At 46.2% G+C, this 22,297-nt stretch overlaps 1 protein-coding gene across 1 annotated transcript; it reads left to right on the forward strand.

The window, feature by feature from the left end:
• On the forward strand, positions 1-15,543 carry lrrc3ca (leucine rich repeat containing 3Ca). The gene is made up of 2 exons (XM_046367912.1): positions 1-282; positions 14,193-15,543. The coding sequence occupies exon 2, from the start codon at positions 14,276-14,278 to the stop codon at positions 15,068-15,070; it is 795 nt and encodes a 264-aa protein (XP_046223868.1). The 5' UTR covers positions 1-282; positions 14,193-14,275; the 3' UTR covers positions 15,071-15,543.
• Positions 15,544-22,297: the final 6,754 nt, after the last annotated feature.

The raw sequence follows: 22,297 nt of genomic DNA on the forward strand, positions 1-22,297 counted from the left end.
GCGTGTTGCGTCCCTGCCAATTTTCCGATGGCTACAGCAATGTTAGTTTTCTGGTTGCGTGGAAACTAAAAAAGCTGCATTGAGCAAGCACTCAATTCAAGGTGCATTGCGCGCCGTTGGTTTGGCGATATGCAACAGAGGACCCCATGGAAGCGACCGAATTCCAGTTTGGAGTGGAATGAATAATTATCTATTTTGAAGATTTAAAGTGGGCGTCTTGAAACTAAAGTGATTCGGTTGAGTGTCACACGCCATGCGAAGGAGGGGGAGAACGTTAAAGATGTAAGTAATGCTTATTCTGCATGTTATTCAAAATTCATGCATTTCATAGACATACATTTACATATACTGTTTAACACAGCATGCGGTGATACAGGCTACTATAAGGCTTTTATGATTGTGGAAATAACTGCAGCTTGTTTAATACATTCAGGCTGCAAAAATGCTTGTTGAAGAATGGGGCAAACAGTAGCTTATAACCTACCGTATTTAGCCTGACAAGATAGAAGACTAACTTCGAAAGGCTATCAATTCCCCAGGAGGCATTGGTCTAGCCTACACCCAATAGGAGTTTATTATTGACACGCTTGTTGCTTACAATGAAAATAGTGACTATTACGCCAAAGAAAATGTGCAGGTAAAATATGTGTGTGTAAGTAACAATAGTAGATTAATAGCCTAAAAATAATATGTATTTATAAATGTATTGTATGTCAGAATACCCTTCAAAGTGAACTGAACTTAAATAATACACTTGATTATTAATCCTTTAATTATTGCTTCAATTTTAGTTGATACCACAGTGGTCAAGTTCAAAATGGAAATTCATTCCTGCAGCTCTAAATTGCCATGTCGATGAATCCAAATGATGTTCTGCTTAAAGGGTCAATGTTGCTAAATAGATTTTTTGACTTTTAAATGAAGGATATGTACCCATTTTGTTCTTGGGGAAAAAATGATATTTAAGCATGGTCAGTCCTTGGATTCATAGGTCTGTCTATACATTTGAGAGTGGTTACATTTCTCCAGCCCATCCCTCCGCTCTTTACTAAAACAGTGGCTGGGTGGCGCACTTTGTTATTGTTTGAACCCTAGATGGCCTCTTAACGAAAACGTGTGTTCCTGTTTCTCTAACACATGGCTGGCTAGGCAAGCACCAGTACTATAATATACAATTCTGGGAATAAATGCATGAAGGCTTTCAATGGAAATCAGACAGGCAGAGTCCCTAAACCGACTGAAATTTGTTCATAATTGGGGTGGATAGGGACAGAGTTGGGAGAGCATGGTAATATGGTTAGACTCATGTGTAAGTGTCTGCATCTCAACATATCATTGAGATATTTCCCTCACAGCTGTATTTGTTCTTCTGTGCTTCCTCTCTCCTCACCTCCCTTTCTGTGTCTCATCCTCATGACCTACATAGGCCTAACTTGTATATCATTGGTTGTCTGGACAGAATGATAATACAATGAACAATCACAACAAAATAATACATGAACAACTTTGACTTTGCTTGGAGGACATTGTAGTTCTATTCCTTCCGGATTATAATGGTTTTGCTGAGTTAGGTCCTAAATTTGCGTCATGTCAAAATTATTGCTCTTGCGCACTTGGTGCCTGAGATGTAGCCTATTATTCTAACATTGACTGCAGTCAATTTATGAACTGCCAAAACTGACCTCTGGGCACTTGTCTTGAGCATAGTGTAAATTTAAACGCAGGAGAGGTCAATTATAGTTGGGTTGGTGATGTCTTTATAGCTTAATTAACCTGATTTTATTGATCATTTGATTTAATGAGGTTGGTGTTGCACTCTTTCTCTCTTGTTGTCCCATAGCTTTATCCCTCACTCACTTTTGTCTCTCCATCACCACATCCTTCCCTCCATCACCCCTCCAGCCTCCGCTTTTCATTAACAGCTGTCCTTCTCAGCCCATGACATGCTAATATCTCCCTCTTTCCTCCGATGCATCTCATTAATCTCTCTTCAGTGGGCCTTCCTCTGTGTTCTTCTCCATTGTCATGTTACCTATTTTCCTCAGATCTCCTTTTTTTTCTCTCTCTCTCTCCTCATGTGTCCAGTTTCCTTGGTTCTCCACAGCTCCACCTCATCAGGGCAGCATGCATCATGGTGGGAAAATGACCGCTTTTCTTACACAGTAACACTTTAGGCATCCTTTTCATATCCTCGAGCATTTAGTCTTATCTGTAGTCAGGGCTGTTCCACTATATCCTCTTTGTTTGGCTTTAATAAATAAATTGGGATAATCATCTGAGTGTGTCTTTTGAAAGAAGAAGGTCAGGGCTGATAGGGACGGTCTTGAACTTTCAACTGGTCTGGCCTATTGCAATGAGACTTGTTAGGATGCGTCATTTAGACGACTCCCCCGGTCATGTGGTACTTAGAGATCGATTTCATTTTTAAAATCTTGGTAAGTGGATCTTGCCATTTTAAAGAACCAGCCGAAGTCCGAGAGTTTAAGTTAAATTATTTTTTACAGGAGAGGATATAGCTGCTAGCACAACATGCTAAGGCTGTTTGGGTTGCCTTTGTTGCCTTTTTTAGCTTTAGCATGTGGCCTTACAGTGCTGTTGGGTGGCCAAAATACATGTCAAGTGAGTTTTTCCTTAAGAGGATTAGTAATGGGATAGCAAATGGTTGGTGTTCAGGTATTAATGAAGGGTGTTAGGGTAAAAGTACAGATTATTTTTTAGAGGCTTACATGCTAAATAAAAAGTGTAAATTACAGGACTCATTACCCTCTTGCTCCTACCTGGCACGCAGGCGACCCATCTAGAGCTCTGGAAATGCAAATGCGCTACGCTAAATGCTAATAGTATTAGTTAAAACTCAAACGTTCATTAAAATACACATGCAGGGTATTGAATTAAAGCTACACTCGTTGTGAATCCAGGCAACAAGTCAGATTTTTTAAATGCTTTTCGGCGAAAGCATGAGAAGCTATTATCTGATAGCATGTAACACCCCAAAAGACCCGCAGGGGACGTAAACAAAATAATTAGCATAGTCGTCGCTACACAAACCGCACAAATAAAATATAAAACATTCATTACCTTTGACCATCTTCTTTGTTGGCACTCCTAGATGTCCCATAATCACTATTGGCTCTTTTTTTCCGATTAAATCGGTCCATATATAGCCTAGATATCGATCTATGAAGACTGTGTGATAAACGGAAAAAAATTGCGTTTCATAACGTAACGTCATTTTTTTAAATTCAAAAAGTCGACGATAAACTTTCACAAATACTTTTGTAATGCAACTTTAGGTATTAGTACACGTTAATAAGCGATAAAATTCATCAGGAGGCGATGTAAATTCTATAGCTGTCCGTCTCTAAAATATGTCTGAAGAGAGCTCGACCAAAACATCCGTTCGAAGACCGGAGGGAATCGGTTCCCTTGATTCAGTTTGACCAAGAATCAAAGCTGAATCAAATGACAAGACTCTAGACACCGTGTGGAAGCTGTAGGCACTGAAACCTCGGTCTCATGTAATTCGGTTCACTTTGAACAATACCTGATATTTATTTCCATTTTCAGTGATCAGATTTTCTTGCACTTTTCGATGAAACGCACGTTCTGTTATAGTCACAGCCGTGATTTAACCAGTTTTATAAACGTCTGAGTGTTTTCTATCCACACATACTAATCATATGCATATACTATATTCCTGGCCTGAGTAGCAGGGTGCTGAAATGTTGCGTGATTTTTAACAGAATGTTCGAAAAAGTAGAGGGTCGACTGAAGAGGTTAACAAGTTGTTAGCTCAGTGTTGTTTGCACTGACCCCGGTTCTGAGTGCGTAAACAGTTTATGGATTAGCCTACTGAACACAGTTCACATCAGTAGTTGATGGATTACCAGGACGTGTACTCAACTGTCAAGTGTCTTCACTGACATTTTCAACCTCTCCCTGACCGAGTCTGTAATGCCTACATGTTTCAAGCAGACCACCATAGTCCCTGTGCCCAAGTAAGCGAAGGTAACCTGCCTAAATGATTACCGCACCATGGCACTCACGTCGGTAGCCATGAAGTGCTTTGAAAGGCTGGTCATGGCTCACACATCAACAGCATCCTCCCGGACACCCTAGACCCACTTCAATTCGTATACCGCCCCAACAGATCCACAGATGACGCAATCTCAATCACACTTCACACTGCCCTTTCTCACCTGGACAAAGGGAACACCTATGTGAGAATGCTGCTCATTGACTTCAGCTCAGCATTCAACACCATAGTACCCTCAAAGCTCATCACCAAGCTAAGGAACCTGGGACTAAACACCTCCCTCTGCAACTGGATCCTGGACTTCCTGATGGGCCGCCCCCAGGTGGTGAGGGTAGGTAGCAACACATCTGCCATGCTGACCCTCAACACTGGAGCTCCCCAGGGGTGCGTGCTCAGTCCCCTCCTGTACTCCCTGTTCACCCACGACTGCATGGCCAGGCACGACTCCAACACCATCATTAAGTTTGCTGAAGACACAACAGTGTAGGCCTGATCACCGACAATAACGAGACAGCCTATAGGGAGGAGGTCAGAGACCTGGCCGGGTGGTGCCAGAATAACAACCTATCCCTCAACATAATCAAGATTAAGGAGATGATTGTGGACTACAGGAAAAGGAGCACCGAGCACGTCTGTTATGCAGGTGAATGAGGACCCAAAAGCGACTTGGCGAAAACAGAGTTTTTAATCCAGTAAGAAACTTTACAAAACAAAAAGCATAATACTACTCGTAAAGACGAGAACAGACTGGAGACTTGATCGAGAACTGCAGGTTGCCTCGGGAAGGCACTTGAACCTAGCAGACTCAGACACCTGCTCACCACGCAGCATCTGAGGGAAACACGACACGACAGGGCAAAACATAGACACAGCACGGTGAATTATAGATGAGGATCCGACGGGGCAGGAACGGAAAACAAGGAGAGAAATAGGGACTCTAATCAGGGAAAAGGATCGGGAACAGGTGTGGGAAGACTAAATGATTGATTAGGGGAATAGGAACAGCTGGGAGCAGGAACGGAACGATAGAGAGAAGAGAGAGCGAGAGAGCGAGAGAGGGAGGGGGAGAGAGAGGGATAGAAAGAGGGAAAGAACCTAATAAGACCAGCAGAGGGAAACGAATAGAAGGGGAAGCACAGGGACAAGACATGATAATTAATGACAAAACATGACAGTACCCCCACTCACCGAGCGCCTCCTGGCGCACTCGAGGAGGAACCCTGGCGGCAACGGAGGAAATCATCAATAAGCGAACGGTCCAGCACGTCCCGAGACGGAACCCAACTCCTCTCCTCAGGACCGTAACCCTCCCAATCCACTAAGTATTGGTGACCCCGTCCCCGAGAACGCATGTCCATGATCTTACGTACCTTGTAAATAGGTGCGCTCTCGACAAGGACGGGAGGGGGAGGGAAGACGAACGGGGGTGCGAAGAAAGGGCTTGACACAGGAGACATGGAAGACAGGATGGACGCGACGAAGATGTCGCGGAAGAAGCAGTCGCACAGCGACAGGATTGACGACCTGGGAGACACGGAACGGACCAATGAACCGCGGAGTCAACTTACGAGAAGCTGTCGTAAGAGGAAGGTTGCGAGTGGAAAGCCACACTCTCTGGCCGCAACAATACCTTGGACTCTTAATCCTGCGTTTATTGGCGGCTCTCACAGTCTGTGCCCTGTAGCGGCAAAGTGCAGACCTCACCCTCCTCCAGGTGCGCTCACAACGTTGGACAAACGCTTGAGCGGAGGGAACGCTGGACTCGGCAAGCTGGGATGAGAACAGAGGAGGCTGGTAACCCAGACTACTCTGAAACGGAGATAACCCGGTAGCAGACGAAGGAAGCGAGTTGTGAGCGTATTCTGCCCAGGGGAGCTGTTCTGCCCAAGACGCAGGGTTTCTGAAAGAAAGGCTGCGTAGTATGCGACCAATCGTCTGATTGGCCCTCTCTGCTTGACCGTTAGACTGGGGATGAAACCCGGAAGAGAGACTGACGGACGCACCAATCAAACGACAGAACTCCCTCCAAAACTGTGACGTGAATTGCGGGCCTCTGTCTGAAACGGCGTCTAACGGGAGGCCATGAATTCTGAACACATTCTCGATAATGATTTGTGCCGTCTCCTTAGCGGAAGGAAGTTTAGCGAGGGGAATGAAATGTGCCGCCTTAGAGAACCTATCGACAACCGTAAGAATCACAGTCTTCCCCGCAGACAAAGGCAGACCGGTAATGAAGTCTAGGGCGATGTGAGACCATGGTCGAGAAGGAATGGGGAGCGGTCTGAGACGACCGGCAGGAGGAGAGTTACCCGACTTAGTCTGCGCGCAGTCCGAACAAGCAGCCACGAAACGGCGCGTGTCACGCTCCTGAGTCGGCCACCAAAAGCGCTGGCGAATAGACGCAAGAGTGCCTCGAACACCGGGATGACCAGCTAACTTGGCAGAGTGAGCCCACTGAAGAACAGCCAGACGAGTGGAAACAGGAACGAAAAGGAGGTTACTAGGACAAGCGCGCGGCGACGCAGTGTGCGTGAGTGCTTGCTTAACCTGTCTTTCAATTCCCCAGACTGTCAACCCGACAACACGCCCATAAGGAAGAATCCCCTCGGGATCAGTAGAAGCCACAGAAGAACTAAACAGACGGGATAAGGCATCAGGCTTGGTGTTCTTGCTACCCGGACGGTAAGAAATCACAAACTCGAAACGAGCGAAAAACAACGCCCAACGAGCTTGACGGGCATTAAGTCGTTTGGCAGAACGGATGTACTCAAGGTTCTTATGGTCTGTCCAAACGACAAAAGGAACGGTCGCCCCCTCCAACCACTGTCGCCATTCGCCTAGGGCTAAGCGGATGGCGAGCAGTTCACGGTTACCCACATCATAGTTGCGCTCAGATGGCGACAGGCGATGAGAAAAATAAGCGCAAGGATGAACCTTATCGTCAGACTGGAAGCGCTGGGATAGAATGGCTCCCACGCCTAACTCTGAAGCGTCAACCTCGACAATGAATTGTCTAGTGACGTCAGGAGTAACGAGGATAGGAGCGGACGTAAAACGTTCTTTTAGAAGATCAAAAGCTCCCTGGGCGGAACCGGACCACTTAAAACACGTCTTGACACAAGTAAGAGCTGTGAGAGGGGCAGCAACTTGACCGAAATTACGAATGAAAACGCCGATAGAAATTAGCGAAACCTAAAAAGCGCTGCAACTCGACACGTGACCTTGGAACGGGCCAATCACTGACAGCTTGGACCTTAGCGGAATCCATCTGAATGCCTTCAGCGGAAATAACGGAACCGAGAAAAGTAACGGAGGAGACATGAAAAGAGCACTTCTCAGCCTTTACGTAGAGACAATTCTCTAAAAGGCGCTGTAGAACACGTCGAACGTGCTGAACATGAATCTCGAGTGACGGTGAAAAAATCAGGATATCGTCAAGATAGACAAAAACAAAGATGTTCAGCATGTCTCTCAGAACATCATTAACTAATGCCTGAAAAACAGCTGGCGCATTGGCGAGACCAAACGGCAGAACCCGGTACTCAAAATGCCCTAACGGAGTGTTAAACGCCGTTTTCCACTCGTCCCCCTCTCTGATGCGCACGAGATGGTAAGCGTTACGAAGGTCCAACTTAGTAAAGCACCTGGCTCCCTGCAGAATCTCGAAGGCTGATGACATAAGGGAAGCGGATAACGATTCTTAACCGTTATGTCATTCAGCCCTCGATAATCCACGCAGGGGCGCAGAGTACCGTCCTTCTTCTTAACAAAAAAGAACCCCGCCCCGGCCGGAGAGGAAGAAGGCACAATGGTACCGGCGTCAAGAGACACAGATAAATAATCCTCGAGAGCCTTACGTTCGGGAGCCGACAGAGAGTATAGTCTACCCCGAAGAGGAGTGGTCCCCGGAAGGAGATCAATACTACAATCATACGACCGGTGAGGAGGAAGAGAGTTGGCTCGGGACCGACTGAAGACCGTGCGCAGATCATGATATTCCTCCGGCACTCCTGTCAAATCGCCAGGTTCCTCCTGAGAAGTGGGGACAGAAGAAATGGGAGGGATGGCAGACATTAAGCACTTCACATGACAAGATACGTTCCAGGATAGGATAGAATTACAAGACCAATTAATAGAAGGATTATGACATACTAGCCAGGGATGACCCAAAACAACTGGTGTAAAAGGTGAACGAAAAATCAAAAAAGAAATAGTCTCACTGTGGTTACCAGATACTGTGAGAGTTAAAGGTAGTGTCTCAAATCTGATACTGGGAAGATGACTACCATCTAAAGCAAACATGGGCGTAGGCTTGTCTAACTGTCTGAAAGGAATGTTATGTTTCCGAACCCATGCTTCGTCCATGAAACAACCCTCAGCCCCAGAGTCAATCAAGGCACTGCATGTAGCACCCGAACCGGTCCAGCGTAGATGGACCGACATAGTAGTACAGGATCTAGATGAAGAGACCTGAGTAGTAGCGCTCACCAGTAGCCCTCCGCTTACTGATGGGCTCTGGCCTCTTACTGGACATGAATTAACAAAATGTCCATCAAATCCGCAATAGAGGCACAGGCGGTTGGTGATCCTCCGTTCCCTCTCCTTAGTCGAGATGCGAATCCCTCCCAGCTGCATGGGCTCAGTCTCAGAGCCAGAGGAGGGAGATGGTTGCGATGCGGAGCAGGGAAACACCGTTGATGCGAGCTCTCTTCCACGAGCCTGGTGACGAAGATCTACCCGTCGTTCTATGCGGATGGCGAGAGCAATCAAAGAGTCCACACTGGAAGGAACCTCCCGAGAGAGAATCTCATCTTTGACCACTGTGTGGAGTCCCTCCAGAAAACGAGCGAGCCGCGCCGGCTCGTTCCAGTCACTAGAGGCAGCAAGAGTACGAAACTCTATAGAGTAATCCGTTATGGATCGATCACCTTGGCATAGGGAAGCCAGGGCCCTAGAAGCCTCCCCACCAAAAACTGAACGGTCAAAAACCCGAATCATCTCCTCTTTAAAGTTCTGGTAATTGTTAGAACAATCAGCCCTTGCCTCCCAGATAGCTGTGCCCCACTCTCGGGCCCGGCCAGTAAGGAGTGAAATGACGTAAGCAACCCGAGCTCTCTCACTAGAGTATGTGTTGGGTTGGAGAGAGAACACAATATCACACTGGGTGAGAAAGGAGCGGCACTCCGTGGGCTGCCCGGAGTAGCAAGGTGGGTTATTAACCCTAGGTTCCGGAGGCTCGGCAGGCCAGGAAGTAACAGGTGGCACGAGACGAAGACTCTGGAACTGTCCAGAGAGGTCGGAAACCTGAGCGGCCAGGTTCTCCACGGCATGGCGAGCAGCAGACAATTCCTGCTCGTGTCTGCCGAGCATGGCTCCTTGGATCTTGACGGCAGTGTTACGAGCCTCTGTAGTCGCTGGGTCCATTCCTTGGTCGGATCCTTCTGTTATGCAGGTGAATGAGGACCCAAAAGCGACTTGGCGAAAACAGAGTTTTTAATCCAGTAAGAAACTTTACAAAACAAAAAGCATAATACTACTCGTAAAGACGAGAACAGACTGGAGACTTGATCGAGAACTGCAGGTTGCCTCGGGAAGGCACTTGAAGCTAGCAGACTCAGACACCTGCTCACCACGCAGCATCTGAGGGAAACACGACACGACAGGGCAAAACATAGACACAGCACGGTGAATTATAGATGAGGATCCGACGGGGCAGGAACGGAAAACAAGGAGAGAAATAGGGACTCTAATCAGGGAAAAGGATCGGGAACAGGTGTGGGAAGACTAAATGATTGATTAGGGGAATAGGAACAGCTGGGAGCAGGAACGGAACGATAGAGAGAAGAGAGAGCGAGAGAGCGAGAGAGGGAGGGGGAGAGAGAGGGATAGAAAGAGGGAAAGAACCTAATAAGACCAGCAGAGGGAAACGAATAGAAGGGGAAGCACAGGGACAAGACATGATAATTAATGACAAAACATGACAACGTCCCCATTCTCATCGATGGGGCTGTAGTGGAGCAGGTTGAGAGCTTCAAATTCCTTGGTGTCCACATTAACAACAAACAAGATAGGTCCAAACACACCAAGACAGTCGTGAAGAGGGCACAACAAAGCCTATTCCCCCTCAGGAAACTAAAAAGAATTGGCATGGGTCCTGAGATCCTCAAAAGGTTCAACAGATGCAACATTGAGAGCATCCTGACCGGTTGCATCACTGCCTGTTACGACAATTTCTCGGCCTCCGACCGCAAGGCGCTTCAGAGGGTAGTGCGTATGGCCCAGTACATCACTGGGGCAAAGCTGCCTGCCATCCAGGACCTCTACACCAGGCGGTGTCAGAGGAAGGCCCTAAAAATTGTCAAAGACCCCAGCCACCCCAGTCATAGACTGTTCTCTCTACTACCGCATGGCAAGCAGTACCGGAGTGCAAAGTGTACCACCCGGATCAAGTTGCAGAGGGAGCTGTTTAGTCCCAGGGTCCTTAGCTTAGTGATGAGCTTTGAGGGCACTATGGTGTTAAAAACTGAGCTGTAGTCAATGAATAGTATTCTCACATCGGTGTTCATTTTGTCCAGGTGGGAAAGGGCAGTGTGGAGTGCAATTGAGACTGCATCATCTGTGGATCTGTCAGGGCGCAATGCGAATTAGTGGGTCTAGGTCTAGGGTTTCAGGGATAATGGTGTTGATTTGAGCCATGACCAGCCTTTCAAAGCACTTCATGGCTCAAGAAGTGAGTGCTACGGGTCGGTAGTCATTTAGACAGGTTACCTTAGTGTTATTGGGCACAGGGACTATGGTGGTCTGCTTGAAACATATTGGTATTACAAACTCAGTCAGGGACAGGTTGAAAATGTCAGTGAAGACACTTGCCAGTTAGTCAGCGCATGCTCGGAGTACACGTCCTGGTAATCCATCTGGCCCTGCTGCATTGTGAATTTTGACCTGTTTAAAGGGCTTACTCACATCAGCTATGGAGAGCGTGATCACACAGTCGTCCGGAACAGCTGATGCTCTCATGCAAATTTCAGTGTTACTTACAGTGCCTTGCGAAAGTATTCGGCCCCCTTGAACTTTGCGACCTTTTGCCACATTTCAGGCTTCAAACATAAAGATATAAAACTGTATTTTTTTGTGAAGAATCAACAACAAGTGGGACACAATTATGAAGTGGAACGACATTTATTGGATATGTCAAACTTTTTTAACAATTCAAAAACTGAAGAATTGGGCGTGCAAAATTATTCAGCCCCTTTACTTTCAGTGCAGCAAACTCTCTCCAGAAGTTCAGTGAGGACCTCTGAATGATCTAATGTTGACCTAAATGACTAATGATGATAAATACAATCCACCTGTGTGTAATCAAGTCTCCGTATAAATGCACCTGCACTGTGATAGTCTCAGAGGTCCGTTAAAAGCGCAGAGAGCATCATGAAGAACAAGGAACACACCAGGCAGGTCCGAGATACTGTTGTGAAGAAGTTTAAAGCCTGATTTGGATACAAAAAGATTTCCCAAGCTTTAAACATCCCAAGGAGCACTGTGCAAGCGATAATATTGAAATGGAAGGAGTATCAGACCACTGCAAATCTACCAAGACCTGGCCGTCCCTCTAAACTTTCAGCTCATACAAGGAGAAGACTGATCAGAGATGCAGCCAAGAGGCCCATGATCACTCTGGATGAACTGCAGAGATCTACAGCTGAGGTGGGAGACTCTGTCCATAGGACAACAATCAGTCGTATATTGCACAAATCTGGCCTTTATGGAAGAGTGGCAAGAAGAAAGCCATTTATTAAAGATATCCATAAAAAGTGTTGTTTAAAGTTTGCCACAAGCCACCAAGGGAGACACACCAAACATGTGGAAGAAGGTACTCTGGTCAGATGAAACCAAAATTGAACTTTTTGGCAACAATGCAAAACGTTATGTTTGGCGTAAAAGCAACACAGCTCATCACCCTGAACACACCATCCCCACTGTCAAACATGGTGGTGGCAGCATCATGGTTTGGGCCTGCTTTTCTTCAGCAGGGACAGGGAAGATGGTTAAAATTGATGGGAAGATGGATAGAGCCAAATACAGGACCATTCTGGAAGAAAACCTGATGGAGTCTGCAAATGACCTGAGACTGGGACGGAGATTTGTCTTCCAACAAGACAATGATCCAAAACATAAAGTAAAATCTACAATGGAATGGTTCAAAAATAAACATATCCAGGTGTTAGAATGGCCAAGTCAAAGTCCAGACCTGAATCCAATTGAGAATTTGTGGAAAGAACTGAAAACTGCTGTTCACAAATGCTCTCCATCCAACCTCACTGAGCTCGAGCTGTTTTGCAAGGAGGAATGGGAAAAAATGTCAGTCTCTCGATGTGCAAAACTGATAGAGACATACCCCAAGCGACTTACAGCTGTAATCGCAGCAAAAGGTGGCGCTACAAAGTATTAACTTAAGGGGGCTGAATAATTTTGCACGCCCAATTTTTCAGTTTTTGAGATGTTAAAAAAGTTTGAAATATCCAATAAATGTCATTCCACTTCATGATTGTGTCCCACTTGTTGTTGATTCTTCACTTGTTGTGGGTGAATGGAATATGAATGACAGTCATCCAATATGCTTTAATAGAAAGAAGGCCATGCTCATAACAAAATAAAATCATCCTCCATCTTAAACGGCACCGACCGCCACTGATGTTATCCCTTGACAGTGTCATCAGAAAGCACAGCATTGATTTTCACTGCAGATGATACACGACTTTACATTTCTGTATCACCAGAGGATTTGAACTCCATGGATAAATGATTTGACTGTATTAGTGATTTAAATACTTGGATTGCTCACAAGACAAGGCCGAAGTACTTATTGTTGGAGCCAACGCACAGAGAGAGAAACTGGCTGCACATTTTAATTCATGCGCAATAAAGATAGTTGTTATTTTAGATTCTGAACTCAATTTCAAATCACACATTAGGAATGTGACCAAAATAGCTTTTTACCAAATTGCCAAGGTGCAGCTGTTTCTCTCTGACTGATACTTTAATGCTCTCCTGTCTGGTCTTCCCAAGAAAGCCATCGGTCAACTGAAAAACAAACTAAATGCTGCAGCATGGGTACTGACCAAGACCAGACAGAGCACACACATTACACTGGTCTCTACACTGGCTGCCTGTTACTTTTAGAATAATTTTAAGGTTTTTCTATTGGTTTTTAAATCAATCCACGATTGTGCACCCCAATACATGTCAAACATGCTTTTAAGATATGGACCCAGTAGTTCCCTCAGGTCATCTGGCACTGGCCTTTAACTATCCCAAAGCCAAAGACCAAGAAGCATGGAGAGGTTATTATGCCCCCAGCCTCTGGAATAGCCTGCCAGAGAACCTGAGGGGAGCTGAAACTGTGGGCATATTTAAAAGAGATCTCTTCATTTTTAGCTTTGCTTTTCCTCAGAGTGCTTTTCAGTTGGTCAGTGTGTCATTCTTTTTGTTGTTGTCTTATTTTTGTTGTGTAGTAAATATTTCAGCTTTTATTTTCATTGTTTTTTTCCTGTAAAAGCAAATTTTGTTGCACACAATGTCTGAAATGTGCTTTATAAATAAAGCTTGATTCAATTTGATGCACTGAAAAAAAAATATATTTTTACTTTATTTGACCTTTATTTAAATAGGCAAGACGGTTAAGAACAAATTCTTATTTTCAATGACGGCCTAGGAACAGTGGGTTAACTGCCTTGTTCAGGGGCAGAACAACAGATTTTTACCTTGTCAGCTCGGGGGGATTCCATCTTGCAACCTTTCGGTTACTAGTCCAACGCTCTAACCACTAGGCTACCTGCCGAAATAAGCCAGCACTGCAGGGATGTCAATTATCAGTCCCACTGACACCAAAGCACTTTTTGCGAGGGCACTTTTTTATCCTTATGTTTTCCTTAAAGCTGTAAATATTAACATGGTTTAGTCAGCCAACTGTGCTGAACAAGACCGCAAGATCCCCTCCGCATCCTCACCACAGTTCCACTAGTTATCCTGCATCTGTGTTTGAAGTAACACATCTATTTATAATAAATGTTTTGCATGGTACGTGACCAATTGTACCTCTCCTATCAGTGGGTTGTGTTGTCTCCCTCCACCAATCATGCTTCCTGTTTCTCCATAGGCTTGACAGCTATTGGGGAGGTTGACACTGGCTCCGCCCCTTCACCCAGGTTGGTCTTCCCTGGAGCATGCCCATATCCCACCATGCACCTGCTGGCGAGCGGCTGGCTACTGCGCCATTCGGTGGTCATGTGTCTGCTGCTGCACAGCGTGGTGCTGATGACCTGCTTCCACCACGCCGCCACCAGCTGCTCCCAGGGCTGCTACTGCTCTGAGAGTGACGGCCGTGGAAAGACGGTGCGCTGCAGCAACCAGCGTCTCACGGAGATCCCCCAGGACCTACCCAATGACACACGGCGCATCTACCTGGACTTCAACCTGCTCACCGAGGTCCCCAGCAATGCTTTCCAGGGTCTGCCCCTGCTCAGCGAGCTGGACCTCTCCAACAACGAGCTGGCCAAGCTGGAGCGAGGGGCCTTCAGGAGCCTGGGGCCCTCGCTCACCTTCCTGGACTTGTCTTCCAACAAATTGGTCAACTTTAACCCTGAGGCCTTCGAGGGGCTGCGGGCGCGCGCCAACCTGACCAATAACCCGTGGCACTGCGACTGCAGCCTGCAGATGTCCATGCCCCACATTGACCTGGAGCCCCTCTCGCTGACGGGCATCGTGTGTGAGACGTCAGATCCGCCCGACGTGGGGGCGGAGGGTGTGCCCTTCCTGCTGGCCCAGGACCTGGACCTGTGCGTGGTGATGAAGAAGACCACGGACGTGGCCATGCTGGTCACCATGTTCGGCTGGTTCTCCATGGTCATCTCCTACCTGGTCTACTACGTCCGGCACAACACGGAGGACGCCCGCCGCCACCTGGAGTACCTCAAGTCTCTGCCCACCAAGCCGGGCCCGTCCGAGGCCTCTTCTACTGTCAGCACTATGGTATAGCCCAGGACCAGGAGAGCCCAGATGGGGGCTTAGGCTGGAGGGCTAAGTCTGCCAGAGGAGGTGGTTATTATAGGGCCGTAACCTGGCTGCACCCACACTTCAGGCCATTCAGTGCCAGCCAAGGAGAGTTCTGTCTGGCTTTTAGGTGGGTGCCACAGCGGCACTAGGATTTGTGTCCATATATGCAGGAAGCCCATCCAGACCTGGGCACCGTACATAACCCAGATTAATAATTGAACCAGGAGTGGCCCATTATCAAAATTGTGCCTGTGAAGGGTCCTTTGGCCATATAAAACAGCAAACAGAACAACAGGATAGCAACACACATTATGAACAACTCTGTCATTCCGTATCCTTCCATGTACAATTGTTGTTTTCCATACAACATCCATATAGTATACGCAGTCTATAAACAGTGAAATGTAGTTCTTTACAATAAAACAATGTATTCCATGGGTTTCTTTTTTAAATTATCGTTGGTGCAAATGGTCTTATTTTACCTCCAAGAAACTAAGCAAATGTATGTGCATATGTCAACTGGACCATCAGTTGAATCTGCCTATAATGTGTTCAGGCCACTGCACTAGAATGATACACATGAATCATTAATCAATGAAATGCTCCAACCGGTAAAAGGGCTCAGAGATCTGATTGATCCACACACCACTATCAAACAGTACACATACAAGCTGCATTGCTGTTATGCACTGTGTCGTAGAACGGCTGTACAGGAAACCCGTCCTCGCTGTACTATAGCGACCTTTTGTTGTTCTCACCAAGACAACGAAACAGCCAGTACAGTATAGGAACATTCCTGCCTACACACCAGGGCACAATGATCCTTTTAGTTCCCTTCTGTTTTAAAGTGCACATTAAGGTCCTGCTGTGGGGGTTTACAGTGTGTTAATCACTCATGCTGGCACAACACAATGCTTCCAGAACTGTGGGCTGAGTCCACTGGGACTAAAATTGCCAATAAGAGCTAATACACACGTTCAGCAGTTTAATATTTGAAAGGGAAGGGCTTTTTAAAAATGTACTTGCCCTTGTCTGAGTTGTATTACTCAGCAGAATTAACCTTGTGGTGGGTTCCAAGAAACGGAAAGAGATTATAAATTAGATTGTTTGGGATACTCTGATGTAGTTGTTCTTCGACAAGGGAAACACACTGACTGACATATCGTTACCCAGGGGTGTAGGACATAGTCAGTCCAGTCCCTCAGTCTACCTGATAGCTGAAATTCAAACTTCACAATGCTGGCAGCACTGACTACTATTCAGAAACCAGCAAATGCTAATGATATTCTAACCTTGGGCTCTGTCCCAATACTCTCGAATCTCTCCCTTTAGATACAACTGATAAGTACAAGAACGGGATAAATGTCAGATCCATTAAGAACAGTGGTGATCATGTGCACTGACTAGGATGAATTATGGGCCCTAGTTAGCCTATAATCTATTTATGGTCAATGTCCTGGTTAAGGTCACGTGATCAGGAAAACAGCCCAGACATATCACACATAAAAAGAGACAAGGAATAGGAAGCTATCTCTAGATTATAGGGGTGCCTCCTGTCCTCCTCTTCCCGCTAGTGTCTCTGAGGGAGCCTGGCGTCATGGTGGGAGCCAGACCGTCTACCGAGGCCATTTCCCTGGGGCTTTCCAAACTGCATTGCAGGGGCTGCGACCTGCTGGTCCAGTTGCTGCTGTGGTTGATATGAACTGCCTAATTGGACAGACTCAGGCACAAGGAAATTCATGTCCATTTCCCCTCCGTGTAATTTTGTAGGAGAGGATCGAATATGAGAAGAGTGGATTTAAGTAGAGTGGAATTGAACATGACACAGCAAGCGGTAAACCAAGAGAGTAAACTCCTGTTTTAATATGCTCAGTGGAGGCTTCCTTATTAATTTTTGTTCCGATGCTTCCAGGGTAGAATGAATGTGATTGGTTGGATGAAAGCTCAACAGTCAGCACAGTTGGTGTGAAATAAACAGTTGATTTGCGGGTTGCCACACAAAACATTACTGGTTCAAATCCTAACCCTTAACTTAACCAGTCACATTTCTTACCTAAACGTATTCCAACCCCTAAACCTAATCTTAACCAATTAGAATTTCTTGCCTAAACCTAGCCAAGCATTAAAACAAGACCTCCAATCTGCCTTAAGTAACCTTATTACTATGCAGGTTACAAAGGACACAAAATACCTAATTGAATCTTTTATTAGAATAAGTAAAGCCTTATAAAATGTTGCATTTGTGTCTATTCGACATGAACTGGTGAGATTTAACACAGAACACGATGATGAATAATGAAATCGGCTGTTAGCGCAGCACACCCTGTAACTGGGTTTGTCAACAAGGGTATCCTTGCATCGAAAACACATGCCTCCAGAGTAGAACAAGCCAATAAACTATGTATGAGGGCCATAAAAAGTCTGGGAAGGAATCCTTCAACTTGGGTGACCCTGTTCTGGGGTTGCGGAGGACAAAATGGGACCACCTGGCCCTCTCCATGTTGACTGGGCAGGAGGTGCCCTTGAGCTGCCCAGCAGAGTGTATGATGCTCGTTGTGGCTTTACACTTCCTTAGTCCCTTAGGCAACACATCCGCTTTTAAGAGTCCACTCTCTCCAGTAGCTTGTTCATCCATTTTGCTCTATATTTGACTTAGTTTAGAGGGCAAACTCGAAGACACTAAGACATAACTTTAATAAGGAAGAACCTTTATCATTAATTTGCTTTCTCTGGTGCATCAGCATTCTATTCACAGCACTTCTCCTCCTGGCTGAGTTTGCTTTACAGGACAGTGTTATTGATCCTAACAGAGCTAATCTCAAGGAAACGGGTTTCCGTGACGAGCAGGAGGTTCAACAGCACTGAAATATAGATGGTAAGCCTCCCTTGCTGACATTTCCTAACACAGCTAGCTGGCCAGTCCCGCCCTTCCCAGTATCATACTTGTGTGTGTGTCACAGGAGGCTGCTGAGGGGAGGACGCCTCATAATAATGACTGGAATGGAGTGAATGGAGCAGTATTAAACACATGGAAAACATGTGTTTGATGTGTACGATACCATTCAATAGTATTCTGTTCCAGCCATTACTTTGAGCCCGGCCTCCCCAATTGAGTTGCCACCGGCCGCCTGTGGTGTTTGTGTGGCGGGGGGCTTGATGGTAGAGTAAACAAACACAAATTAGTTCTGTGTTTGTGTGTGACAAATGTGTGTGTGTGAACCTGTGCATGGGTGTCTGTGTATCTGAATGTATTGTTTTGTGAGTATGTGGGGCAGCACACGTGTAATGTAACACCCCTGTTCCCTAGCACATGCAGTAGCTGTCGCTGTGGTTAATTTAAATTTCAGGCTCACCTTGCCCCGCCCGCTACCCCCAGACATGTTACACTGGTGTGAGTATTACAACTGCTGGGTAATGGGACACAAAGTGGGGGATAAGGTTACCCATCCAATCCCACAGAGCGCAGCCCAACATGGCATTGGGTTGCAGATTAAAAATGTTTCCAGCCAGGGCCTGGATGGACAGACTGTTTCCTCTTCCCGGCCTAAAGTGAAGGCTATTGACAAGGAGTGAGTGAGGATGTCCCTGAGTACATCTCAATAGTCTAGAGTTGCTTCCTTTCCCAGTCTGCTTTCCTTCATCTGTATGATGATTCGGAAGCCCATAAAAGCAATATGTTGGATGCCTAAAATAAACGTGCTTTCACCTGTCTAATTCTTTCAGTGTGAATGAAAGGATACCAGACGAGAAAGCTGTATAAGACTATTGAGATGCAAACTTTTCTCTTCCTTTTTCCCCACTCTGGCTCCCCTTCTATTGGTACACCACAGCTCCCCTGTCCCCGAATATGTGTAAGTGGATGGTAGAGTAAACAGGCTTCCCCACTTTTGATCAAATCTCCATCCCCAGATCAACATGGTCATCACAGAAGGCTGCTGAGGGGAGGATGGGCTCATAATAATGGCTGGAATGGAATGGTATCAAACATGTTTGAGTTCGATACCATTCCATTAGTTCTGTTCCAGCCATTACCATGAGTTGAATTGAATTAATTGCCCCCCATCTATCTTCAGAGTTCGTTCTGTTAGGTGACCTAAACTGGGATATGCTTAACACCCGGCAGTCCTACAATCTAAGCTAGATGCCCTCAATCTCACACAAATTATCAAGGAACCAACCAGGTACAACCCTAAATCCGTAAACATGGGCACTCTCATAGATATTATCCTTACCAACTTGCCCTCCAAATACACCTCTGCTGTTTTCAGGATCACTGCCTCATTGTCTGCATCCGCTATGGGTCCGCGGTCAAACGGCCACCCCTCATCACTATCAAACGCTCCCTAAAACACTTCAGCGAGCAAGCCTTTCTAATTGACCTGGCCCAGTTATCCTGGAAGAATATTGACCTCATCCCGTCAGTAGAGGATGCCTGGTTCTTTAAAAGTAATTTCCGAGCCTCCCGGGTGGTGCAGTGGTGAAGGGTGCTGTACAGCAGCGCCAGCTGTGGCATCAGAGACTCTGGGTTCGCGCCCAGGCTCTGTCGTAACCGGCCACGACCGGGAGGTCCGTGGGGCGACGCACATTTGGCCTAGCGTCGTCCAGGTTAGGGGGGGCTTGGCCGGTAGGGATGTCCTTGTCTCATCGTGCACCAGCGACTCCTGTGGCGGTCCGGGCACAGTGCGCGCTAACCAAGGTTGCCAGGTGCATGGTGTTTCCTCCAACACATTGGTGCGGCTGGCTTCCGGGTTGGATGCATGCTGTGTTAAGAAGCAGTTTGGTTGGGTTGTGTATCGGAGGATGCATGACTTTCAACCTTTGTCTCTCCCGAGCCCGTACGGGAGTTGTAGCGATGAGACAAGATAGTAGCTACTAAAACAATTGGATAACACGAAATTGGGGAGAAAAAGGGGTCAAATAAAAAATAAAAAAGTAATTTCCTCACCATCTTAAATAACCATGCCCCTTTCAAAAAATGTAGAACTAATAGCAGGCCCTCAACCAGCCCAAAAACATCCTGTTGTGGTGGACTGCACTAGCATCGAATAGTCCCCTTGATATGCAACTTTTCAGGGAAGTCAGGAACCAATACATGCAGTCAGTTTGAAAAAGCTAGCCTTTGTTTTCCTAACAGAAATTTGCTCTAACTCCAAACGTTTTGGGGCACTGTGAAGTCCATGGAGAATAAGAGCACCTCCTCCCAGCGACTTCCTCCTGGCTACCCCAACCAACAGCTCCGCACCCCCCGCAGCTACCTGCTCAAGCCTCCCCAGCTTCTCCTTCACCCAAATCCAGATAGCAGATGTTCTGAGAGCTGCAAAACCTGGACCTGTACAAATCAGCAGGGCTAGACAATCTGGACCCTCTATTTCTAGAATTATCTGCCGCCATTGTTGCAACCCCTATTACCAGTCTGTTCAACCTTGTCCGAGATCCCTAAAGACTGGAAAGCTGCCGCGGCCATCCCACTCTTCAAAGTGGGTGACACTCTAGACCCAAACTGTGACAGACCTATATCCATCCTGCCCTGCCTTTCTAAAGTCTTCGAAAGCCAAATTAACAAACAGATCACTGACCACTTTGAATCCCACCGTACCTTCACCCGCTGTGCAATCCGGTTTCCGGGCCGGTTACGGGTGCCTCTCAGCCACGCTCAAGGTACTAAACGATATCATAACCGCCATCGATAAAAGACAGTACTGTGCAGCTGTATTCATCGACCGTGCCAAGGATTTCGACTCTGTCAATCATCGTATTCTTATCGGCAGACTCAACAGCCTTGGTATCTCAAATGACTGCCTCGCCTGGGTCACTAACTTTTCAGAAAGAGTTCAGTGTGTCAAATTGGAGGACATGTTGTCCGAACCTCTGGCAGTCTCTATGGGGGTGCCACAGCTTTCAATTCTCAGGCCAACTCTTTTCTCTGTATATATTAACGATGTCGCTCTCGCTGCAGGTGATTCCCTGATCCACCTCTACGCAGATGACACCATTCTGTATACATCTTGCCCTTCTTTGGACACTGTGTTAATTAACCTCCAAACGAGCTTCAATGCCATACAACACTCCTTCTGTGACCTCCAACTGCTCTTAAACGCTAACTAAATGCATGCTTTTCAACCGATCGCTGCCCGCACTCGTCCGCCTGACTAGCATCACTACTCTGGACGGTTCTGACTTAGAATATATGGACAACTACAAATACCTAGGTGTCTGACTAGACTGTAAACTCTCCTTCCAGACTCATATTAAGCATCTCCAATCCAAAATTAAATCTAGAATCGGCTTCCTATTTCGCAACAAAGCCTCCTTCAATGACGCCGCCAAACATACCCTCGTAGAACGGACTATCTTACCAATCCTCAACTTCGGCGATGTCATCTACAAAATAGCGTCCAATACTCTACTCAGCAAACTACATGCAGTCTATCACAGTAACATCCGTTTCATCCACAAAGCCAACACCTACTTTGGCCGCCTTTCCTTCCAGTTCTCTGCTGCCAATGACTGGAACGAATTGCAAAACTCGCTGAAGTTGGAGACTCATATCTCCCTCACTAACTTTAAACATAGCTATCTGAGCAGCTTACCGATCGCTGCAGCTGTACACAGCCCATCTGTAAATAGCCCATCCAATCTACCTACCTCATCCCCATAGTTTTTATTTACTTTTTTGCTCTTTTGCACATCATCATCTGCACATCTATCAGTCCAGTTTTAATTTTCTAAATTGTAATTACTTCGCTACCATGGCCTATTTATTGCCTTACCTCCTCACGCCATTTGCACACACTGTATATATACTTTTTTTATTGTGTTATTGACTGTACGTTTGTTTATTCCATGTGTAACTGTGTTGTTTGTTTGTTTCGCATTGCTTTGCTTTATCTTGGCCAGGTCGCAGTTGTAAGTCTATCACTCCAGTTTTAATTAGCTAAATTGTAATTACTTTGCTACTATGACCAATTTATTTTGGTAAGTTTGAACAAGACTCTGGCAAGTGTATGCACAATGTACTGTACATACAGTACACAGTAGTCGCTAGGTATATAAACAATCTAGAACATGTCTGTTAACAATTTCAATGGAGAGAGGGAGGGTAGGGATGAACCATTTCCTTTAGAACAAACCTATTCTGGGTCTGCTGAGAAAAGTATCTTGGCCCATGGTTAGTGCCTTGGCATGCAGTATTCTCTCCCATTTCTTGAA

The sequence above is a fragment of the Oncorhynchus gorbuscha genome, linkage group LG11 (genome assembly GCF_021184085.1).
Source record: "Oncorhynchus gorbuscha isolate QuinsamMale2020 ecotype Even-year linkage group LG11, OgorEven_v1.0, whole genome shotgun sequence".
NCBI classification, from domain to species: Eukaryota; Metazoa; Chordata; class Actinopteri; order Salmoniformes; family Salmonidae; genus Oncorhynchus; species Oncorhynchus gorbuscha.